The 25,297-nt window shown below is 44.1% G+C and overlaps 1 protein-coding gene across 1 annotated transcript in view; it reads left to right on the top strand.

The window, feature by feature from the left end:
- LOC132780188 (cation channel sperm-associated auxiliary subunit gamma-like) overlaps positions 1-25,297 on the top strand; it is a 67,363-nt gene that overhangs the window by 22,886 nt on the left and 19,180 nt on the right. Inside the window, exons 12-22 of the mRNA XM_060783759.2 lie at positions 2,109-2,156; positions 3,279-3,411; positions 4,990-5,101; positions 7,620-7,784; positions 9,169-9,287; positions 11,071-11,284; positions 11,376-11,438; positions 17,218-17,401; positions 18,629-18,756; positions 21,736-21,816; positions 21,976-22,032. Coding sequence (XP_060639742.2) covers positions 2,109-2,156; positions 3,279-3,411; positions 4,990-5,101; positions 7,620-7,784; positions 9,169-9,287; positions 11,071-11,284; positions 11,376-11,438; positions 17,218-17,401; positions 18,629-18,756; positions 21,736-21,816; positions 21,976-22,032 — 1,304 coding nt within the window. The remainder of the gene's footprint in view (positions 1-2,108; positions 2,157-3,278; positions 3,412-4,989; positions 5,102-7,619; positions 7,785-9,168; positions 9,288-11,070; positions 11,285-11,375; positions 11,439-17,217; positions 17,402-18,628; positions 18,757-21,735; positions 21,817-21,975; positions 22,033-25,297) is intronic.

Below are 25,297 nucleotides of genomic sequence, written 5' to 3'. Positions count from 1 at the left end.
TTTACTTACAACTTTTATAGTCTCCCCTTCTCACCCTGCAGGGGACTCAGGGCGGATTACAGTGTACACATATATTGCAAACATTCAATGCCAATTTTTGATATACAACATATACAGACATACACAGAGGCTATTTAAAAAAAATTTCTGGCCGCCAGGGGAGCTGTCGCTTTCATGAAGTACTTCCGCATTCCCCGCATGCTTTTTGCTGGAGTGCTTGCTAGAGTCTTTTTTATGGCCTCATAAATCAGTTAATTTAGCCTCCCCACACTTTAAGGTGGTACCTAATTTTCCTACTTGACAGATGCAACTGTCTTTCGGGTTGCAAAGGTCAACAACAGGTCGACAACAATTGGTTGGAAACCCACTCCAAGCCGGGCTGGCTTCGAACTCATGACCTTTTGGTCAGAGTGATCTTAATGCAGCTGACACTCAGCCAGCTGTGCCACAATCCCGGTGGCTAGTGTATTGATTTTGTCGTTTGGGGTTTGTAGTTGCTGGGATTTATAGTTAACCTACAATTAAAGAGCATTCTAAATTCCACCAATGATGGAATTGAGCCAAGATTGGCACACAGAACTCCCATGACAACAAAAAATACTGGAAGGGTTTGATGGGCATTGCCCTTGAGTTTTGGAGTTGTAGTTCACCTCCATGCAAAGAGCACTGTGGACTCTTGGTATGAACACTTAATATGCCCAAATGTGAACACTGGTGGAGTTTGGGGAAAATAGACCTTGACATTTGGGAATTGTAGTTGCTGGGATTTATAGTTCATCTATAATCAAAGAGCATTCTGAACCTCACCAATGATAGAATTGTGTCAAACTTCCCACACAGAACCACCATGTCTTGAAGGGACTCACTGGCGTACGGCTCCCTCCATCCTCACACACTCATAATGTGTTTTCTGGTGGTCTTTGACAACCCCTCTGACACCCTCTCCTGACACCCCTCCCCCCCCCCCCCCCCGGTACCAACCCTGAGGTTGAGAAACGCTGAGCTAGACTTTTGTTTGAAACATGAGTGCTGCTGCCAATCAACATAGGAAATAGTATTAAGTGAAATGGACAATTCCATATACTGCACAGCCACATAGTTTGCATAAATCAATTTTGTCTCTGCGTAAACTAGAACAAAGGCAGCTTATTCCCAGTGAGTTAATAGAAGTGGAAAGATACAGAAAGACTGCAATTAGTCAAGAAAGATCATTCTGGGCAAGGGATTGATTAGTGCGCCATTTGTTTTGCCATGTTAAACTGTCACCCTGCATACTTCAAATGGGGAATCTGAACTATTGTTGTGTGTATGTATGAATGAACGAAACCCTAGGTCTGAGCAGAAGCCAAAGATCGTAGGAGCACCTAGTGACCGAAATGAGCAACAAATTAGCATTTTTATTTCACACTAGCTGTACTCGCCACGCGTTGCTGTGGCCAAACTTCCCTCCCTCTTTCTCTCCTCCTTTCTCTCCTTCCTTCCTTCTCTTCCTCTTCCCTTCCTCCCCCCCACCCCACTTTCCCCCCCTGCTTCTTTCTCCTCTTTCTTCCTTCTTCCTTCTCTCCCTATTCTTGGACTGCAACTCTCAGCAGTCCTCCTGATCAATCTACCTACCTATCTATATGTAATCTATCTATCTTATCTATCTGGAGGATTGCTGGGAGTTGCAGTCCAGGAATAGTAAACTGGAAATATGCAGGGATTGGGATGCTCTCAAAGAAATCCAAGGAGAAGAAAGCTTGCAGCTTGGAAACAGTGTATTTGGATCATCCTCCTCTCTTAAAGGGCCTGGTCTAGGGGATGCTGGGAACTGTAGTCCGGAAGAGAGTGTGGATATGCTCTTGTATGTTTTGTTTGCCAGGAGGAGTCATTTTGCACATGCACTGTAGCATCTTTTTGCTCTTTGTTTTTGGCTATTTAAGTCCCCTCTGCTGTGTTTTTCGGTGTTTTTATGAGTGATGGTCACTCGTTGGCCTGATAGGTGTCTTGTGTCCAAATTTCGCGTTGGTTCGTCCAGTGGTTTTTCAGTTATGTTAATCCCACAAACGAACATTACATTTTTATTTATATAGATCTTCATGTGCCTCTTTTCTCTATTCCATTTCCAGATGTGTATTATAAGCATCTATATGACATCCCCGCATTGATACCCAGAGGTAAGAACCACAGGATCTGTAACAGGGCAAACTTCGATGTTCCATTTAAAAGACTGCATCTAGGCACTCTACATTCATTGATAGTGCCAGCAGCCCACCCTCTGAAATTGTGTAGGAATCTAAAGTTGTGGCAGGCCTGCTTCATTTGTTTGCTTTGACAGGGGAAGATATGAGCCCTTGAAATCACATTATAGAATGAGGAATCTGTTGGGTGAGTGGGCTTATAAACAAAACACCCTCCTCATAAGTGCATAGCAGAGTAACTTACCAGCAGCAGTGTGACCCAGCACCAGTAGCCCAAAGTGATAAAATGAACAAAAACACACAGACCAATGTTATCTTTTCCTTAGGAGGATTTTTATAGCAAAATAATATGGTTGTACTATTTACAAGAACAAGATTTCCATAACACAAATAAAGTTCTTTATACTTCCTTCTTACTTCCAAGCTGGGCTTCTTTCTCATGCAAATAAACAGCTTCACTCTCACAGAGCCTCTTCTCACACTAAACATACGCAGGAGCTTCACGCGGTAGCCTTTTACACACAGCAACCTTCACACTGGAGCTTTATACACAAGGCCTTCAACCTGGGCTTCTCTCACAGAAGCTTCTTACGCCAGGCCTTCTCATACTGAGGCCTACTAACACTGAGGCCTTTCTTCCACTGAGGACTCTCTCAGACTGACGGCTACTAAGCTACAGGCATACCTGCTTATATTGAACTGCATTGTTTGCTGAGTTGTTGCATTCATTTAAGCCTTTCAGTGCTTGACTCAATTTTTTTGTAATTAAAAATACCTAGTTAATATTCAATGTGTCTTCGTGTTTGCTGTTAGCTTTAGCTTTCATGGGATATCACGGTTCTGCAAACATGGTGTACGCTGAGGGGGCTAGTCATATCATATATCATCAAGACAAGATGAGAAAGGGGGAAACAAAGATTTGCATATGGTTCTTTGCATAACTGCCTATTTGGAGGCAGTTAAATAGAAACGCAGTCCATTTTGCACTGTAGCGAGGAAGACTTTGTGTCTGGTTTATTGGGATGTGCTGTTGCTGGACAGCTATAAGGTCACGGCGCGTTTCCACGTTCCATGCCTTTCTTTCTGTTACCTCCTTAGCTGCCTCCGATGGGGGTTTCGTACTGTTACTAGGGAACGAGCATTATACAAATCGAACCCTCGAACCAAGAGGTTTGGCTTTAAACCCCTTCAGTAAGATATTCTACATCTGGGGGAATGTTATCTTGCAAAGGTAAGACTTGCTGCTCCAAACCTGCTGATTTGAATATGGCCCAACTTTCCCTCTTGCATTAGTCTTTTCCCCACAACTCCTAGCTAAACATCCTCTGCTCCACCAGTATTTTGATGGGTCAACAATAACCCTAATGCAGTTGAACAAGAAGCCGATGTATGGATGTAATTGACAACTTGCGGACTAGTAAACAGCAGGGTTTCTCCACTTGGTATCCTCTACTAAAGAGTGACTAACATTGCCAACAATATTTTCAAGATTTAGCCCTTAGAAAAGCGTTTACAGCCCTGCTCTTTCAAACAATGCCATCAGGCTGGTTAGAGGGAGGACATAGAGGGATCCCTCATGCCCAACGTCTTTGTATTTATGGGTCCGGGGAAAGAGAGGATTTAACACACTATCTCTTACATTGCCCACTGTATAATGACCCTCGAAACAATCTTCTGGGAGCCCTTTTGGGAGAAAGGGCAGCATGGCAACAGTCAGCAGTTATCTGTGACTTGTTAGCAGATTATTCCAAAAATATAACATTAAAGGTTGCCACATTGGCATTCGCAGCCCAAAAAAATTCAAGCCAAACTCGTAAAGCCCACAGCAGAAGCTAGAAATGGAAATTAAGATATTTTGGGGATGATACAAGTCAGACATTTGTAATTGTTATTATGTCACTACTACTATAATTTTAAAGAGCCTGTGTACGGAACTTGTTTTAATACTTATATTGAAAAGTGCTTATTGTACTTCCAAAGGTTGTATATTTTATGTCATGGCCTATGGCTAGTACAATAAACCATTCATTCATTCCTCTCTTTCTACGCCCTTTTGTTTCACTCTTGTCCTCTTTCCATTTCTTCACTCTCACTTCTACAACTACTGACGAAACATCTTCTCCTCTTCCATCTAGTACAGGTATGGGTAAACGTGGGCACTCCAGGTGTTTTGGACTTCAACTCCCACCATTCCTAACAGCCTCAGGCCCCATCCTCCCCCCCTCCCCCCGGCGCTTAAGCTTAAGGAAAAGGGCCGGAGGCTGTTAGGAATGGCGGGAGTTGGAGTCCAGAACACCTGGAGGGCCCAAGTTTGCCCATACCTGATCTAGTTGTACTCCTCTCACTCGTTTTTTAAACTTATTGCTTCTTTGTCCTTCCTCCGCTTCCCAATTCCAGATACATTTTTCCTTGCCCATTCTTCTCATTATTCCTACTTCTACTGCTAGTTTACCTGGCTACATTTATCATTTATGTTCACATTCCCCCATCTGCCCCAACCGTACTCACTTTCTGGGAGCAGAAGAACCTGCTCATCTTTATATATTGCTGATAACGTATTGTCGAAGGCTTTCATGGCCGGAATCACTGGGTTGTTGTAGGTTTTTTCGGGCTATATGGCCATGGTCTAGAGGCATTTTCTACTGACGTTTCGCCTGCATCTATGACGTTTGCCATAGTGCAGGCGAAACGTCAGGAGAAAATACCTCTAGACCATGGCCATATAGCCTGAAAAAACCTACAACAACCCCTTGCTGATAACATTTGTACAAAATGTCTCCCCCCCCCCCCCCCCGACTTTCCTTGACAGCAACGACATGGCAAGTTACATATATTTGTCCAACTTTCGGGGAGACTCACCCATCAAATATTTTGTTATGTCCTTTACTGGGAACATTGCATTTGTGACGGACGCAGATGAGGTACGTGTGTTTATTTTCCTTGTGGACCCAGTAGCTAATTGTTATGGGAAGTGGAGGCATTGTTGTTTATTTATGTCAGGATGTGTTGGTAAAGGTAAAGGTTTCTCCTGACGTTAAGTCTAGTCGTATCCATCTCTGGGGGGTGGTGCTCATCTCTATTTCTAAGCTGAAGAGCTGGCGTTGTGTATAGACACCTCCAAGGTCATGTGGCCGGCATGACTGCATGGAATGCCGTTACCTACTTGCAGAAGCGGTACCTATTGATCTACTCACATTTGCATGTTTTCGACTGCTAGATTGACAGAAGCTGGGGCTAACAACGAGAGCTCATCCCGTTCCCTGAATTTGAACCACTGACCTTTTGGTCAGCAAGTTTACCAGCTCAGCAGTTTGACCTGCTGCACCAATGGGGCTCCCAGAATGTGAAACATCACCTTAAATATAGCAAAATCAGTAGCAGCATGTTGGAAGGAGAATAAGAGTTGATTGCTTTCAGCACTGTTGACATCCATGACTGAAACAAGAAAAGGATTTATTGAATTAATTAATTACTAATGGATTATTTACTATCAAAGTAGCTGAGCAAGGCTAGCCTGCTCCTGTTTGCTTGTAGATAGATATGGGATGAGGAGCTCTCTTCTTCTCTGTGGGCATAATTTGGCCAGATTTGGCTTGCATGTTTTTCTTGAATTTCATCTGTTGGTTACAACTCTTGAATGTGTTGTAGAAGGCTTTCATGGCCGGAATCACTGGGTTGCTGTGAGTTTTCCAGGCTGTATGGCCATGTTCCAGAAGCATTCTCTCCTGATGTTTTGCACACATCTACGGCAAGCATCCTCAGAGGTTGTGAAGTCTGTTGGAAACTAGGCAAGTGGGGTTTATATATCTGTGCAATAATGTCCAGGGTGGGAGAAAGAACTCTTGTCTGCTTGAGGCAAGTGTGAATGTTGCAATTGGTTGCTTTTTTTTTGTTGCGTCAGGAGCGACTTGAGAAACTGCAAGTCGCTTCTGGTGTGAGATAATTGGCTGTCTGCAAGGACGTTGTCCAGGGAACGCATGAATGATTTGATTTTTTTATCATCCTTGTGGGAGGCTTCTCTCATGTCCCCGCATGAAGAGCTGGAGCTGATAGAGGAAACTCATCCGCCTCTCCCCGGATTCGAACCTGCAACCTGTCGGTCATCAGTCCTGCCGGCACAGGGGTTGAACCCACTGCGCCACCGGCCTTGATTACCATTGAATGGCTTTGCAACTTCAAAGACTGACTGCTTCCTGCCTGGGAGAATCCTGTGTTGGAAGGTGTTAACTGGCCCTGATTTTTTATGTCAAGAATTCCTCTGTTTTTTAAGGTGACCAGTTGCAACATTCATACTTGCCTCCAACAGACAAGAGTTCTTTCTCCCACCCTGGACGTTCCACAGATATCTTGTCAAAGGCTTTCATGGCCAGGATCACTGGGTTGCTGTGAGTTTTCTGGGCTGTATGGCCATGTTTTAGAAGCATTCTCTTGTGACATTTGGCCCACATCTATGGCAGGCATCCTCAGAGATTGTGAAGTATATTGGAAACTAGACAAGGGAGGCTTATATATCTGTTGAAGGTCTAGGGTGGGAGAAAGAACTCTTGTTTGTTAGAAGCAATGTTCTAATATACAGTTGGAAGGTGGTCCCCGTCAGAGTTGGCTTGATGCACCTTCCTCTTGGCACGTTTCTCCCTTTCACTCTCCATTCATGCCTCTTTGAATTCTGCAGCACTGCTGGTCACAGCTGACCTCCAGTGAGAGCACTCAAGGGCTAGGGCTTCCCAGTTCTCGGTGTCTAATCCACAGTTTTTAAAGTTGGCTTTAAGCCCACCTTTAAATCTCTTTTCCTGTCCATCAACGTTACATTTCCTGTTCCTGAGTTGGGAGTATAGTAACTACTTTGGGAGACGGTGATCGGGCATTCCGACAAAGTGACCAGTCCAGCTGAGTTGACTGGAAATCGATGTCCTTACTGTGGGAGAACATGCAGATCAAGAATAGGGCTGCACAGCCAGCTACAAACCCACCACCAAAACACCAGACTTGAAGGACCACCATTCTTGGGCTATGAGGGATTGCCTAAGCAAGTAAGTATCAATATACCTCATAACCTCTGAGGATGCTTGCCGTAGATGTGTGCAAAACATCAGGAGAGAATGCTTCTGGAACATGGCCATACAGCCCAGAAAACTCAGCAACCCAACTTTTGAATGGTTTCTGAAAATGTCATGGGCCATACGTTTCTCTCGGCCTAGTTGTGCAGATACTGGGTGAGCTCAGCCTGGATCATTGAAAATTGTTTTTCAAAGTAATTCATTGCTAATGTTTTACAGGTCTCTGTTTTTAGCGTTAGTCGTGTTGTTTGTTGCTTTTCTTTTTCTATCAGTGACCACTGCAAAAAGGAATTGGTGGGGAAAGATTCAGGGAAATGCCCCACTGCTCTCTGTGTGTGAAAAGAGAGATTTTAATTGAGCACTTCTCTCCCCCCAATTCAAGGTCTGGGTTATGAAAGAGGGCAGCACAGAGGTCAAAAAAGCGTATCCCTCAGATGCCTGGAACGTGTACAATACACTGCAAGTGATGGAAGGCTCACCAGATTATGATTTGGCTGCCAATCATTCTCTAGTCAGTGTTTTCTTTGACAAGGATGGGATGCAAGAGGTGGGTTTCCTTTGCTGTGGTTTTTGACATTTGAAAAATGTATTTATTTATTTATTTATTTATTTATTTACAGTATTTATATACCGCTTTTCTCACCCCGAGGGGTTTTACACCCGAGGGGTGTAAAACTCAAAGCGGTTTACACATAGATAATGGCAAAAATTAAATGCCTTACAACTACAACAGTATTTATTTATTTATTTATTTATTTATTTGCTATACTTGTATACCGCTGTTTCTCAGCCTAGCCGGCGACTCAACGCGGTTTACAACAAAATACAACAATCAACAGTATGCAATTTAAAACCATAAAAACATAATACACAATATTTGCACATCAACAGTAAAGCCACACTTTAAACATAAATCATATTAAAAACAGTACATCATCAAATATCAAAACAGTTATTAAAACCATAAAACAATCTCATCATTCGAGTTACTGTTCCAGTCCTTATCCCACTAAAAGCTGCATATACATCTATTGTCCGAAGGCCTGGTCCCAGAACCATGATTTTAATTTTTTTTCTAACGGTCAGGAGTGAGGGAGCAGATCTTACCTCCTTTGGGAGTGTGTTCCATAGGCGGGGGGCCACAGCTGAGAAGGCCCTGCTCCTCGTCCCCGCCAGCCGCATTTGCACGGTTGACGGGAGCAAGAGCAGGGCCTCCCCAGATGATCTTAAATTGCGAGGTGGGACGTAGGGGTGGATGCATTCGGACAAGTAAGCTGGGCCCAAACCGTATAGAGCTTTATACAGCACTTTGAAATGGGCTCGGAGATGGACCGGAAGCCAGTGGAGCTGGCATAACAGGGGGGTGGTATGCTTCCTGTATGCAGCCCCAGTTAGTAATCTGGCTGCCGCCCGTTGAACTAACTGAAGTTTCTGAACCGTCTTCAGAGGCAGCCCCACGTAGAGCGCATTGCAGTAATCTATTCGGGATGTAACCAGAGCGTGGACCAGATCAGACTTTCCAAAAAGGAGTAGTGGTAGGGCCAGGGGTTTCATGTTCAGATCTTGATCAGACTTTAAATTAAATGCCTTACAACTACAACAGTAAAGCCACACTTTAAACATAAATCATATTAAAAACAGTACATCATCAAATATCAAAACAGTTATTAAAACCATAAAACAATCTCATCACCAACCCTCTCTCAGTCTCAGAGGAAGATGATGGAGAAACCCCTCAGAACAAATCATGCCAAGAAAACCCTGTGATAGCTTTCCTTTGGCTTGAAGTCTGTGGCAGTATAGCGGAACTAAATATTACAGAGTGTTGCATAATTATACATTATGGAGGAAGTGTGGAGATAGTCATTTGTATATTGGGTATCTGGTCGCTCCAGGCTAAAATGATTGTCCTTGGCCCCATTTTTTAAAAGCTGATTTATAAAGAGGATCCTGGAACAACTGGAAAGTTAATCAAGAGGAAATTCCCTCTGGATCATATCCTGACCTATGACCAGATGATCAGCACTCCACACAAAGGAATGACGCACAAGTGAGTTGTGAATGCACAAGGTGTGGGGCCGGGCTTGAGCACAGCTAGTTAATAATAATAATAATAATAATAATAATCTTTATTTATACCCCGCCACCATCTCCCCAATGGGGACTCGGAGCGGCTTACATGGGAGCAAGCCCAAACAACAATTACAATAAAGAGAAACCGAAACGCAAACCAAAAAAGCGAACAATAAACAACATCATGATTACATAAAACATGTGAATACATAACAATATAAAATTACAGTAGAAACAACCCAATGACAATGGGCGGGCTACATGTAATGATTAAAAGAGGAGCTAATTAAAGCTAGTTAAAAACTCGGGTGAGATAAAAGAGAAACAGATTATTTGCGGAGGGGGGCTCATTATAGCGGGGGTTATGGAATCAGGCTTTCCCACGAGGCGGGGGGACGGACGGACGGACGTATACTCTAATGACAGAGCATTGAGACTGAGCGATAATGTGGGATTGAATACCTATTCACCAAAGGCGCAGCGGAAGAGCCAGGTTTTAAGGTTCTTTTTAATCACCAGCAATAGATCTTTCCCAACCGAAAGGTTGGCAGTTTGATCAGGGTGAGCACCCAAACTTCAGCCTAGCTTACTGTCCAACTATAACAACAACAACAACAACAACAATATTTTATTTGTATACCGCTTTATCTCCCCAAGGAGATTCTGGATGGTTTCCAGTATAGGTCAAACACTGAAATTACAGACATAAAAATTACAAGTAATCGTTATAAGGTAAAGGTTTTCCCCTGACATTAAGTCCAGTCATTTCCGGCTCTGGGGTGTGGTGCTCATTTCCATTTCTAAGTCGAAGAGCCAGTGTTATCCGTAGACACCTCCAAGGTCATGTGGACTGCATGGAGCGCCCTTACCTTCCTGCCGGAGCAGTACCTATTGATCTACTCGCATTTGCATGTTTTCGAACTGCTAGGTTGGCAGAAGCTGGGGCTGACAGCGGAAGCTCTTGCCGCTCCCCGGATTCGAACCTGCAACCTTTTGGTCAACAAGATTAGCAACTCAGTGGTTTAACCCACTGCACCACTGGGGGCTCCCCTGCGGAGATAGATAGATAGATAGATAGACCTTCTTAACTTTCCTACCTAGGTATGTAATTCTTTGAATAAAGTCTTTTATAACTTTTTAAGCTTTTTAAGTTCCCCATATTCTACTGAAACTACATTTCCCTGCTATTTATCTGTATAGCAGTGAACTGCTAGGTTGGCAGAAACTGGAGCTGACAGCGGAAGCTCACGCCGCTCCCCGGATTCGAACCTGCGACCTTTCGGTCAACAAGCTCAGCATTTTAACACACTGCATCACCGGGGGCTTCAATCATTATAGACATAATACTATAAAATAGTCATACATATTTAAAATTTAAAAAAACAGTTCAATGCTAATTCCATTGGGCAAGTTCGGTTTCCTACGGCCAAGATTCGAGAGTGGGCCTCGATAACTATGGGAGGGCTGGGCTAATATAGCAAGGTATACTAGGGCATTCTTTTGTGTTGCAAATTTAATTCTGGAGATTAGTAACACTTTCATTCTGCTTTCATTTTTATCTGTGACTTCCTCTTTTTTTTTCTGTGCCTGTGTTGTGGTGTTGTTGTTGTATGCCAATAAAGGCTGTGTGTGTGTGAGGTAAGCAACTCGCTGTTCTGGAGGGCCCCATATTCCACATGCTAGTTCTAAGCAGCATTCCCAATGGGCAGAGACCACAATGTTCAGAACCTTGTCTGATGTGTCTGCTTCTTTCTCCCCAGTCGGATAAGCTACATTAGATTCACCCACCGTTGCCCGTTTGCCGTGCTCCGCTTTGTGGATTTGCCATTCCCACAGCGCTATACTCGGATGGAGCATTACCGTGCCAAGCCACCGGAAGTCATGGAGAAAACAAACTTCTATGATGTGAAGGCGCTGGTTGTATACCAGGGTCTGGTCTACCAGCTACTCCAGCTGCACTCAGCTTACCACAGAGTGAGGATAGTTGTTCTTGCCTAGATGGATTTTTTCTCTTTCTCCCTCTGTCTTCAAACTGTTCCTTACCAAGTTTTTTTTATCTTGCCAGTCTTATGCCGATCCAGTCCATGACCCCACGTGGCGCTGGTGGAAGAACAAGAAGCAAGATGCAGTAAGGAAAAAAAAAAACAGTCTTGGGAATGATTCCCCACAAAGACCCCTCTCCCCAAAGATTAATTCCAGGCATATCTTAATAATATAATGAGTTGCTACTGGTGTGAGAGAATTGGCCATCTGCAAGGGGCGCCTGGATGATTGATCTTTTACCATCTTGTGGGAGGCTTCTCTCATGTCCCCACATGAGAAGCTGGAGTTGACAGATGGGAGCTCACCCCACTCCCTGGATTCGAACCGCTGACCTTTTGGTCAGCATGCCTTCCGGCACAAGTGTTTAACCCATTGCACCACTGGTGGCTCCTTACTAATAGCAATAAGACTATGTGACGTATTTATATAGTTGGCATAGAGTTCCTATTTCAGGTACTCATCTTACAGGATTATCATTGTCTGAATGGAGTGATTGCTTTTATTTTGAAAAGTTCTGCTGCAGACACACCTTTTCTGCAAAAGGCCTACCTCTTTTCTTACCTACCTCTCCCATTTGAATCAAAGCAGGAGCAGCTGATTCAATACATAATAACAAACACATAAGGAAAAGGAAAGTGTAAACCGACCCATTAATAATACTAGCACTCCTATGGCCATATATAGGCCTAGCTGTGCCCTGCCACGCGTTGCTGTGGCCTGTAGTAAGAATTTTCGAAGTAGAGGTAGATATCTGGACTGTTATGAAAGAGAGGTACCAACCTATTCCTTCCCCCCTTTTTCTTTCCCTTCCCCTTTTTCTCCTTTCTTCCTTCTCTACCTGTTTCTTTCATTCCTTCTTTCACTCTTTGGTTTCATCCTTCATTCTCTCTTTTCTTCCTTCCCTCCCCCTTTCTCTACTTCTTCCTTTGTCTCATTTCTTCCTTCTGTTTCCTTGCTTCTTTCACTTTTTATTTCCTTTTCTCCTTCCTTCTTTACCTCTTTCCCGCCTTTCCTTTCATTTCTACTTATCTTCTTCCTTCCTTCCTTTCTTTGGTACCTTTCTTTCCTTCCTTCTCTCCTTCCTGCCTTCCCTCCTTCCTTCTTTCCTGTCTGTTCTCCCCCAATAACACGGTAGAGTCCCTTCTAACTCTATTCTATAAGTCTATTTAATATAGTAATATATAGTAGTAGCATATTATATAGTAATACATATAGCAATAATATATATAATATTTATGTATTATATAGCAGTATGTTGTTGTTGTTCATTCGTTCAGTCGTCTCCGACTCTTCGTGACCTCATGGACCAGCCCACGCCAGAGCTCCCTGTCGGCCGTTACCACCCCCAGCTCCCTCAAGGTCAGTCCAGTCACTTCAAGGATGCCATCCATCCATCTTGCCCTTGGTCGGCCCCTCTTCCTTTTGCCTTCCACTTTCCCCAGCATAATTGTCTTCTCTAGGCTTTCCTGTCTCCTCATGATGTGGCCAAAGTACTTCAACTTTGTCTCTAGTATCTTTCCCTCCAGTGAGCAGTCGGGCTTTATTTCCTGGAGGATGGACTGGTTGGATCTTCTTGCAGTCCAAGGCACTCTCAGAACTTTCCTCCAACACCACAGCTCAAAAGCATCGATCTTCCTTCGCTCAGTCTTCCCTAAGGTCCAGCTCTCACATCCGTAGGTTACTACAGGGAATACCATGGCCTTGACTAGGCGGATCTTTGTTGTCAGTCTGATGTCTCTACTCTTCACTATTTTATCGATACTGGACATTGCTCTCCTCCCAAGAAGTAAGCGTCTTCTGATTTCCTGGCTGCAGTCTGCGTCTGCAGTAATCTTTGCACCTAGAAATACAAAGTCTGTCACGGCCTCCACGGTTTCTCCCTCTATTTTCCAGTTGTCAATCATTCTTGTTGCCATAATCTTGGTTTTTTTGACGTTTAGCTGCAATCCGGCTTTTGCGCTTTCTTCTTTCACCTTGATTAGAAGGCTCCTCAGCTCCTCCTCGCTTTCGGCCATCAGAGTGGTGTCATCTGCATATCTGAGGTTGTTAATGTTTCTTCCAGCAATTTTCACCCCAGCTTTGCATTCATCCAGCCCCGCACATCGCATGATGTGTTCTGCATACAAGTTAAAAAGGTTGGGTGAGAGGATGCAGCCTTGCCGTACGCCTTTCCCAATCTTGAACCAGTCTGTTGTTCCGTGGTCAGTTCTGACTGTTGCTACTTGGTCCTTGTACAGATTCCTCAGGAGAGAGACAAGGTGGCTTGGTATGCCCATCCCACCAAGAACTTGCCACAATTTATTATGATCCACACAGTCAAAGGCTTTAGAATAGTCAATGAAGCAGAAGTAGATGTTTTTCTGAAACTCCCTGCCTTTCTCCATTATCCAGCGGATATTGGCAATCTGGTCTCTCGTTCCTCTGCCTTTTCTAAACCCAGCTTGAACATCTGGCAATTCTCGCTCCATGTATTGCTGGAGTCTTCCTTGCAGGATCTTGAGCATGACCTTACTGGCATGAGAAATAAGGGCCACTGTACGGAAGTTGGAGCAGTCTTTCGCATTTCCCTTTTTTGGTATGGGGATATAAGTTGATTTTTTCCAGTCTGATGGCCATTCTTGTGTTTTCCATATTTGCTGGCAAATGGCATGCATCACCTTGACAGCATCATCTTTTAAGATTTTAAACAGTTCAGCTGGGATCCCGTCGTCTCCTGCTGCCTTGTTGTTAGCAATGCTTCTTAAGGCCCATTCAACCTCACTCCTCAGGATGTCTGGTTCTAATTCATTCACCACACCGTCATAACTATCCTCAATATTATTATCCTTTCTATACAGATCTTCTGTATAGTCTCGCCACCTTCTCTTGATCTCTTCAGCTTCTGTTAAGTCCCTGCCATCTTTGTTTCTTATCATACCAATTTTTGCCTGAAATTTACCTCCAATGTTTCTAATTTTCTGGAAGAGGTCTCTTGTCCTTCCTATTCTGTTGTCTTCTTCCACTTCCATGCATTGCTTATTTAAAAATAGTTCCTTATCTCTTCTGGCTAACCTCTGGAATTGCGCATTTAACTGGGCATATCTCCCCTTACTATCACTGTTTCCTTTTGCTTTCCTCCTTTCTTGGGCTACTTCCAGTGTCTCAGCAGACAACCATTTTGCCTTCTTGGTTTTCTTTTTCTTTGGAACGTACTTTGTTGCCGTCTCCTGAACAATGTTGCGGACTTCTGTCCATAGTTCTTCTGGGACTCTGTTTACTAAATCTAGTCCTTCAAATCTGTTCTTCACTTCCACTGTATATTCGCTAGGAATGTTAGTGAGATCATATCTAACTGGTCTGTGTATTTTCCCTGATCTCTTTAGTTTTATTTTAAATTGAGCAATAAGAAGTTCGTGATCTGAGCTACAGTCAGCCCCAGGTCTTGTTTTCACCGACTGGATGGATGTCCGCCACCTTTGGCTGCAAAGGATGTAGTCAATCTGATTTCAGTGCTGACCATCTGGTGAAGTCCATGTATAAAGCCGTCTTTTAGGTTGTTGGAAGAGAGTGTTTGTTATGCACAGCGAGTTTTCCTGGCAAAATTCTATCAGCCTGCGTCCTGCTTCATTTTGTTCTCCCAGACCATGCTTGCCTGTGATCCCAGTTGTCATTTGACTTCCCACCTTGGCATTCCAGTCTCCTGTAATGAAAATAATGTCTCTTTTTGGTGTATTATCCAGTAGGTCCTGCAGATCCTCATAGAACTGATCTACTTCTGCTTCTTCAGCAGCTGTGGTTGGGGCATATATTTGGATCACTGTAATGTTGAAAGGCTTTCCTTGCACTCGAATTGAGATCATTCTGTCGCTTTTTGGGTTGTATCCAAGCACCGCTTTAGCGAATTTCTTATTAATTATGAAGGCTACTCCATTTCTTCGATGTTCCTCTTGTCCGCAGTAATAGATCTGGTGGTCATCTGATGTGAAGTGGCCCATTCCAGTCCATTTCAGTTCGCTGACCCCCAGAATGTCTATCTTTAGTCTTGACATCTCACCAATAACAACATCCAATTTGCCCTGGCTCATAGATCTTACATTCCAGGTTCCTATGGTGTGTTGATCTTTAGAGCATCGGATTCGTCGTTCACCTCCAGTACCGTCGGCCGCTAGCCTTCCTTTCGGCTTTGAGCTAGCTGCGTCATCACATCTGGGGCTAGTTGAACTTATCCTCTGCTCCTCCCCAGTAGCATTTTGGCCATCTTCCGACCTGGGAGTCCCATCTTCCAATGGCATACCGACATATCTCTGGTTGTACTGGTCCATTTAGTTTTCTTGGCAAGGATACTGGAGTGGTTTGCCATTGCCTTCCCCAGGGATCACGCTTGGTCTGACCTCTCTGCCACGACCGTCCCGTCTTGGGTGGCCCTTCACGGTTTCGCTCATGACATCATTGAGGTGCTCAAGCTCCAGCGCCCCGACAAGGCGGTGATCCTTTGCTGGAGATAGCAGTATATATAACAGTAATATAAAAAGTATTGTAATTATATATGGTGGGGGGGGGGGGGAGAAAGGAAGGAAAGAAAGGGAGGAAGGAAAAGGAGGGAAGGAAAGAAAGGGTGGGAGGAGTAATGGAGAAAAGGAAAGGGAAGAAGGAGGGAGAGGAAGGAGGGAAGGCAGGGAGGCAAAGAATTAAAGGAAGGAGAAGGAAGTAGAGAAAGGAAGGAAGGAAGGAAGGAGGGAAGGAAGGAGGAGTTGGGGTGGATGAGAGAATGAGGAGGGGGAGGGGGAGGAGAAATTGTTCATCCGGATAGCACTGGGAAAGAAAGCTGGATCGGACCAAACTTGGGTTTTATACTCAACATGGCCAAATATGAATTCTGGTGGAAATTGGGGGAAATTGACCTTGGGGGCTGCTTGGATGTCCAGCTCACCTGCAATTAATGAGGAGGTGGAACTGGGCTCTCCCCTTCCTTCCTTCCTTCCTTCCCTCCTTCCTTCCTTCCTTCCTTCCTTCCTTCCTTCCTTCCTTCCTAGCTTCCTTCCTTCCTCAGCACACTCTGCTTCATTAGGGGCAGGGCTTACTGGAACCCCATGATGGCGGCACCCAAGGGGAGAGCTAAAGAGGAAGAAGGGAAGGAGGAATGATAGAAGGGAAGGAGAGAAGGGAGGGAGGCAAGGAAAGAGAGAAGGAAAGAGGGGAAGGATGAGGGAGGAGAGGAGGAAGGGAAGACATGAAGGAAGGAAATGGGGGAAGAGAGAAGGGAGGGAGAGAAGGATGAGGGAGAGAGCAAGAAGGAATAAAAGGAAGGAAGGAAGGGGATGAAAGAGGAAAGAGTGTAGACTACAATTTGCATGGCAGAGCATTAAAATGGAAGTTCCTTTCCTTGGCCTTGCCTTCCTTCCTGCTGGAAAATTGGACCACCTCCTCCTCTTCTTTCTCCTCCGGCATACTGATTTCCAATCCCTACTCCCGAGGCAGGAGGGAGAAGGAGGAAGAAGAGGCCTCTCTGCCTCCAGCTGACTTGGTCAGGCTGGTGAGTGGCTTCCCGCTGCAGAACCTCGAGGAGCCGAGGCTGACTCCAGGCCGTTGCCAGCACAGGCTCCACCACGTGGAGCTGCCCTGTGTGTGTGAGCGCGCGCACTCCCCCTCCCTGTACGCATGCCCAGTGGCATCTTCTCCTTTTTTAGGATTTGTAAGTTTTTTCTTTTGTTATTTATTATTGATGGTCACACCTTGTATGGTGAGGAGTTTTGTTGCCAAATTTGATGGGTATTGGCCCAGTAGTTCTTTTCTTTTTAAGCCACTCATTACGACAGGAACCATTATATATATATGTAGATTGGATGGTTGATATGCCTAACTGAGTTGCATTCAACTCTTTCCAGGAATACTACTACTACTTGGCCAGCAACATGAAATCTTCTGGAGGCGTCTATGTTGACATGGCCAACTATGTGAAGATCTACAATCTCAGGCCCAATAATGTGCTGCCAAAAACCATCTACTTGGACAAGGAACAGACTTTCTTTTTCTCTGTGTACTTGAGCATCCGGACGACCAAACAGAGCAGTAAGATGATGCGGGAGATAATGGCATTGTCCCCCAATAAAATCCCCCCTCCCCACGGCATTTGCCTCACATTCCTAACCTCGCAGTAGCTTAAAGGTTCACTTGACTTTTTTAAAACACCATCCAGAGAAAAGGAACTGGCGCATTTGACCAAGAGCATTTGAAGAATTCTAGGTTTGAAGGATTTTCAAGGTTTCACTCCCTGCATTGCTGGAATTATGGGGACTGAAGCAGAAGTTGATTTGTAGGGACAGTTTCTATATATTAGGGCAGCATTTCTCAATCTGGGGGTGGGGACCACTGGGGGGGTCAGGAGGGGGTGTCAGAGGGGTCGCCAAGGACTATCAGAAAACAAGGTATAGCAATTCTGTTATTGGTGGGGCTCAGAATACTCTTTGATTGTAGGTGAACTATAAATCCCAGCAACTACAACTCCCAAATGTCAAGGTCTATTTCCCCCAAACTCCATCTGTGTTCATCTTTGGGCATATGGAATATTCATGCCAAGTTTGGTCCAGATCCATCACTGTTTGAGTCCACAGTGCTCTCTGGATGTAGGTGAACTACAGCTCCAAAACTCAAGGTCAATGCCCACCAAACCCTTCCAGTATTTTCTGTTGGTCATGGGAGTCCTGTCTGCCAAGTCTGGTTCAATTCCATCATTGGTGGGGTTCAGAATACTCTTTGATTGTAGGTTAACTATAAATCCCAGCAACTACAACTCCCAAATAACAAAAGGATTTCCCCAGGTAGCAACCAGGCAGGCTTTGAAGTTGTACAGTCATTTAATACTAATCAAGGTGGCCAATTGCAACATTCGCACTTGCCTCAAACAGACAAGAGCTCTTTCTCCCACCCTGGACATTCCACAGATATATAAACCCCACTTGCGTAGTTTCCAACAGACCTCACAACCTCTGAGGATGGCTTGCTATAGGTGTGGGTGAACCTCCAGGAGAGAATGCTTCTGGAACATGGCCCCAGACAGCCCAGAAAACTCACAGCAACCCAGTGATTCTGGACATGAAAGCTCTCAACAGCACAAAGTGCACATTTTATTGTTAAAACCAAGGCTTTGACTCCGTTTTGAATATAGCGTCCCAAATTGCTTTCTGCTTTAAATTTATAGATTTTGGTTTTTATGCAGTGAAGGAACTGTTTCTATATAAGTATAAATGCTTCATATGGGTTGAAGTGGAGCAAAGGGCCTTCTTTTTTTGCCTGTAGTGGGGGAAACGGCGGAAGAGAATTCTCTCAACTACATGTGGCTCACCGTACTTTTAGCCCATCCGGAATATATCCATGCTGATCTACAGAGGCACGAACTCATCAGCAGAGGCTCCGTCCTGTATAAGGTCAGATAAATTGAAGTCAGGCTATACGCGTCAGAAATGCACCAATCATCATTCTGGGAAAGCAGTGTATCTCTGAGCATGTACACATTACCATTCTGGAAAACACTTGGTGTGATGATCAACAAATGGATTTTTAACAGACCAATGATGCTGGTTGGGGTGTTCTGGGAGCTTCATTCCTAAAACTAACTTCTCAAAGCTTTGATAATGGAACAGAGGAGATAATGATCTGGTTTTCCCAGTAATAGCCATCTTTGAAATTTGTTTGATTGGTGGATTTTACAGAGGCCAGTAGAACCTATACTGGAAAAAAATTCAGCTGGGGGAAAAGCGATACAAATCCTTTTGACTATCAATTCTGCAGTGAAACCCCGGTGGCGCAGTGGGTTAAACCACTGAGCTGCTGAACTCGCTGACCGAAAGATTGCAGGTTTGAATCCGGGGAGCAGAGTGAGCTCCCTCTGTTAGCCCCAGCTAACAGTGTGTGTGTGTATGAATGAATGTGTGCATGTGTATATGTATATGAGTGTATATGTATGTAGATAGATAGATAGATAGATAGATAGATAGATAGATAGTGTATTTTTAAGTCTGTTCCGCTGGGGTTGTGTGTGTGTTTAGGGGTGATGGACACTTGTTGGACTGTTAGGTGTCTTGTGTCCAAATTTCATGTCAATTCCCCCAGTGGTTTTTGAGTTATGTTAATCCCACAAACAAACATTACATTTTTATTTATATAGATTATTATTATTTGTTATTCCATGGCACTGTCTTTCATAGACTAAAACCCCAAAGGGTTTTATGGCATATGAAAGCCTGGAACATTTTGTTTGGCACAGCCTTTTGTGTGCAAATTCTTGTTTTGTCCATCGTGAAATGTTATGCTAGATTCCATATTACCTTTTTCTGTAGCAGATTTCAGAACTGCCTCCTGGCAGATGGTTTCCTTGGATGTATGAAGTGTTCGCTTGCGCATATGTATTTTACTGTGTTGCTGTTGTGTTTTGGTTTTATCTTATGGAAATATGGTGTTGGGCTTGGCCTCATGTAAGCTGCCCATTGGGGAGATGGTGGTGGGGTATTAAATAAAGTTTACTATAAGTTTACTTCTGCCAACCCAGCAGTTTGAAAACATGCAAATGTGAGTATTTATTTATTTATTTATTTATTTATTACTGCACTTGTAGACCGCCGTTCTCAGCCCTAGGGCGACTCATGGCAGTGTACAACATATAAAACCAGGTACAATTTACAACATAAGCAATCAATAGGTCAGTAGGTACCGCTTTTATGGGAAGGTAATGGCGCTCCATGCAGTCATGCTGGCCACATGACCTTGGAGGTGTCTACGGACAATGCTAGCTCTTCGGCTTAGAAATGGAGATGAGCACCAACCCCCAGAGTCAGACACGGCTGGACTTAATGTCAGGAGAAAACCTTTACCTTTATTGATTCTGAATGCCTGAAGGGTAGCATTCAGGTGAGCCTGCATGGAGAACAGGTTCACGTCTGATGCATTGAAACAGCATTTCATCAAACCTCTCTCTGTTTTGCCTCTACCTTTTCCGTACTATTGAAAACCCACGGGTTTATTTATTTATTTCGTGTCAAAAGCATTGCATAAATAAATAAATACAAAACTTATAAAATAAAGGGAGAACACACAGCTAAATGATTTTGGACCAAAAACAGGCAGCTGTAGCTTTAAACAGTTCTTCCTCTGTACCTGAGGCAGGACATTGTGGGCAAGCATGCAGATGCTGAATTGTCTGTTCTGCTCTACAGTCGCACAAGGTGGAGGGTTCTTCTAGGTCAGCGTTTCTCTACCTGGGGGTTGGAACCCCTGGGGGGATCACAAGAGGGTGTCAGAGGGGTCCCCAAAGACCATCAGAAAACAGTATTTTCTGTTGACCATGCTGGTTCTTTGTGGGAAGTTTGGCCCAATTCTCTCTTTGGTGGTGTTCAGAATTCTCTTTGATTGTAGGGGAACTGTAAATCCCAGAAACTAAAGTTCCCAAATGTCAAGATCTATTTTTCCCAAACTCCACTAGTGTTCCTGTTTGGGCATATTGAGTATTTGTGCCAAGTTTGGTCCAGATTCATCATTGTTTGAGTCCACAGTTTTCTCTGGATGTAGGGGAAACTTCAAAACTCAAGGTCAATTCCCACCAAACCCTTTCAGTATTTTTGTTGTCCATGAGAGTTCTGTGTTCCAATTTTGGTGGTGTTTAGAATGTTCTTTGATTGTAAAATAACTATAAATCCCAGCAACTACAACTCCCAAATGACAAAATCGACCCCCCGCCCCAACCCCACCAGTATTTAAATTTGGGTGTATTGGGTATTTGTGCCAAATTTGATCCAGTGTGTGAAAATACATCCTGCATATCAGATATTTAAATTTCCCATCGTGGTCAACTGTGAATCGCACATATGGTAGTTTCTGCGCCTGAGCAGACAGCTTCGGAACCTTCTAGATAGATTTGGTGGTTGGCCCTGCCCACTCTCCCCTTGCGAGTATAAGTAGTAGGTGGGTGGCGCCACCGCCTCAGTTCTTTTCATCCGCTGCTTATGCAGCAGTTATTCATAACAATTGTAAAATTACAGTTATCAGATAGCAACAAAAATAATGTTATGGTTGGGGGTCAGTGCAACATGAGGAACTGTATTAAGGAGATGCAGCTTTAGGAAGGTTGAGAAACACTGTTCTAGGTCGTGCCATTTTGCCAGGTTGCCTTTTGATCTGTTCAGGGACTTCCAAGTTGCCCATTCTTGGTTTGCCCCTGGAGGAAGACCCTCGTGGGGAGCAATCCAGTTGGAATTGCCTGATTTTGCTGCCCAGAGGGATATTCTTGCTCTTGCTGGGGGATCATTAAGAGGAGTGATGGTTCTCATGAAACTTTTGCTTGATTTAAGTCTACTGGGAGGAGACGGGTAGCCATACAGCAATACCCAAAAGCATTGCTTTACAACCCACAGGTGATAATCACAGACAGCGGCATGTACCCTAGGCAGCAGCTCAGTGGGAAGGAGCTGTTGAAGAGCTCTGTTAACTTAAAGGTAAGAGAACAGTCTTGGTCAGTTCCAAATCTTTTAATTCCGTTGTCATGTTTCTTAGGATAATTCTTAGTCCAGGGCTAAGATGGCCATCAGGTATTATCTGGTGTGCCAGACTAGCTGGTCCTTTGAGATAGGTTTTGTTTGTCCTGCTTTTTCCAGGTTGCACACTCAGGGATGAATTGCTACAGGTACGCGGAGGAAGGACCAGACACACAGGTAATTATGGTTTTGACTTCTTGATGGTGATTCTCACAGTTATATGAAGCATGGTAATGGAGACCAGTTTGAAATTTGAAATTACTGTATACACTCGAGTATAAGCCAAACTGAATATAAGCTGAGACACCTAATTTTACCACCAAAAACTGGGGAAAGTATTGGTTTCAGTATAAGCTGGGGGTGGGAAATGCAGAAGCTTCTGGTTAATTTAAAAATAACAATAGATACCAATAAAATTTCATTAATTGAGGCATAAGTAGGGAAATGTTTTTGAATATTTACTGTATTTCAAAGAAAAACAGTAAACTAGCTCTGTAAGTGGAAAAGTAATGTCAACGAAAACAATATGGTATCAACAATAACATAATAATAATAATAATAATAATAATAATAATAATAATAATAAAAAAAAACTTTATATTTATCTCTTCCTATCTCCCCATAAGGGGCTCAGACCGGCTTCCAACATAGTAACAGGCAAACATTCGATGCCTATATAAACAATGCAGAGATAGATATAGATCTATAATTATATATAGTAATTTCACATATGCATTTCCCCCTGAAACGTTTGCAAATTCCCTCTCTCTATATGTGCTTTTCCCTCCTGCAATATTTGCAAGCCCTATACATCTATGTTTATATCTGTCTAGTCATCTCTCTATTTGTGTGTGTGCATGTCCTATATATATTCATATCTACACATATTTATATATGTTTGTGTGTGCATTTCCCCCCTGTAATATTTGCCAGCCCCATATAACTATATTCATATATATCTATAGAGACATCTCTCTATGTATAGATAATTATATCTATATAGGATTTACAAAGAGTTGCAAACATGTGAGGGGAAAATTCATAAATAAAATTATTTGTATATATACATACATATACACAGATATACAGATATATAGGTACCTCTATATACTTATTGATATCTATATATAAGATTTACAGAGACTTGCAAACATGTGAGAGGAAAATTCATATATAAAATAATGTATACATATAGATGCAGATATGCAGGTAATGGAAATCTCTAGATATCTATATTTTCCTGTCGTGGTCACTGCGAATGCGTACATTTGGTATTCTCTGCGCCTGCGTAGCAGCATTCAGAACCTTCTGAAAGCAAAAAGAATGACAGTTAGCTAGGCCACGTCCCCCCCTTCCCCTGGTATAAATAGCCCGTGGGCGGGGCCAACCATCAGTTCTCTTCATCCACACTGACAATCAGCTGGAGAACCTTCTGCTCTGCGAGCTACAGTTTACTAACGGAAAGCAATCTCTTATGATCTATTGCCTACTATTATGGCGACTAATTCTTTTAAAAAGTGTACTAAATGCCCCAATGTCTTACCTGACAATGATGGGCATGACCTCTGCCTCGCTTGTTTGGGTGAGGCTCACTTATTTCAATCCTGTACAGTCTGCCAATCTTTTACTCCGCAGACAAGGAAAAAACAGGATTTTGAGACTTAAAGCAGCCCTTTATGAACGGGCACTTCTACCATCGAGTGATCCTATTAAAATTGACCCGCCTCAGGCGCAATTGATAGCCCCCAAGAAGAAGGTAAAGAAACCTAAAGACAAAGGGGCCCAAGATGGCCGCTTGGCCGTTAACAGAAAAACGGCCGTTGCTGGGGCAGTGGGCAGTTCGTTAGCTGCCCATCACAATGCTGAGACCCTATCGAGACCGAAGGAGAGGGGGGACATACCCCCTCTATTGGCCAAGAAAAGCGTCAATATAACTCCTAGCCAAAAGGGACGCGAAGGGGAACCGAGGTCAGCAAAACTCACCCCTCCAATGCCGATTCTCCTGCCTAATCAACCCCCACCCTCTGGGGAGATGGGGGCCTCGATCTCAGGAGCAGCTTCGCTCTCAAAATTGCCTCCGACAGCGATTGGGGCTCGAGAAGAGACGCTTGCAGCGGAGGTCTCATTGCCTGCTTTTCAGCCCTCTGCCGCCGAGATTGAGCTGAACGAGGGGGCGGGGCACACAAGCGCAGCCCCACCTACTGCTGCGGCTCCAGCTGAAGTGGCGGAGCGCGCAAAGACTCCTCCTGCTGATATCGAGGCTTATGGAGCAGGGAGGCAGTCGGGCTCGGCTCCTCCCCTAATGACTGAGGCTTTACCTCTCAATCCAATTGAATTAACGCCAGTAAGGGCTGCAGCGTCTGTAGAAAGGCCTTCGCCAAGACGCACATCGAGGAGAGGGAGCAAGCGCCCGAGATGCTCCAGGTCTCCTTCTAGGCGCAGTTCTCGATCTCACCGCCGCCGACATCGGGTGGCTTCAAGGCGGGGGGCCATGGGCATTCCCCCTCTGCTTCATCGTCATCATCGTCAAAATCATCTTCATCATCCTCACGCTCCCCCTCCCCTCAAGGGAGGTCAAGGCAGCATAAGCGCCATAGGCGTAGTTTTTATCATTATCCACCTTATTGGGGCCACCCTCCAATGGGTTACTATCCTCATCCAGGCTGCTGTCAGGAGGGGCATTTAAACCAAGAGATGCCCTTGCAAACTCCTGACTCTATTACACAAAGACAGAGATATCCGCATCATAGAAGAGTGGGGAACCCAGGATTGGATGTACATCCTGCTGATGTTCAAGACCCCTCCACATCAGCCATTTCAAGTGTAAGACCCCATTGTGTGTCTCAAGAGATACAAGAAACACAGAGCCAAGCTGCATCTTCTTCATCTCCTGTAGGGATGGATCCATCAAGACATTCTATTAACGTTCCTATGGCTGGAATGGCCACTTTGAGGCCAACAAGTGAGCCACTAGCGTCCATCAATGATGCACATGATGAACCAGTTTCTACTCATGCGCAAGGTGATGCAACCCCTCAAGGTCCTGATGCTGCTTCTCAAATTGAGGGAGTTGAACATTTAACCAGACACATGGACAGTTCATCTGAGGAGTCTGATGTACCTGATTATCTTTGTCAGGGAGACAATGATAACACTTCTCTAATGCAAACTGCCGAGATTAATAAATTTAATGTACTGATAGGTAGAATGATTAAAGCTTTAGATCTTCCCGCTCCAAAAGCACCAGAACATGTAGACGATCCCATGTTCCCTTCTGATGAACAGATAACATCACCTGCTACTATCTTACCTGTATTGCCCTACTTGCTGAAGTTGGCACGTGTAGTAGATACATCTCCCATGTCAGTCCCTGCAATTCCAAGGAGGCTGGATGTGCTTTACAAGATTGATATCTCTTCTAATAAGTGGGTGGTTACTCCCC

The sequence above is a fragment of the Anolis sagrei genome, chromosome Y (assembly GCF_037176765.1).
Source record: "Anolis sagrei isolate rAnoSag1 chromosome Y, rAnoSag1.mat, whole genome shotgun sequence".
NCBI classification, from domain to species: domain Eukaryota; kingdom Metazoa; phylum Chordata; class Lepidosauria; order Squamata; family Dactyloidae; genus Anolis; species Anolis sagrei.
Note: the sequence above shows the minus strand (reverse complement) of the source record. Positions and strands in the feature narration are given on the sequence as shown.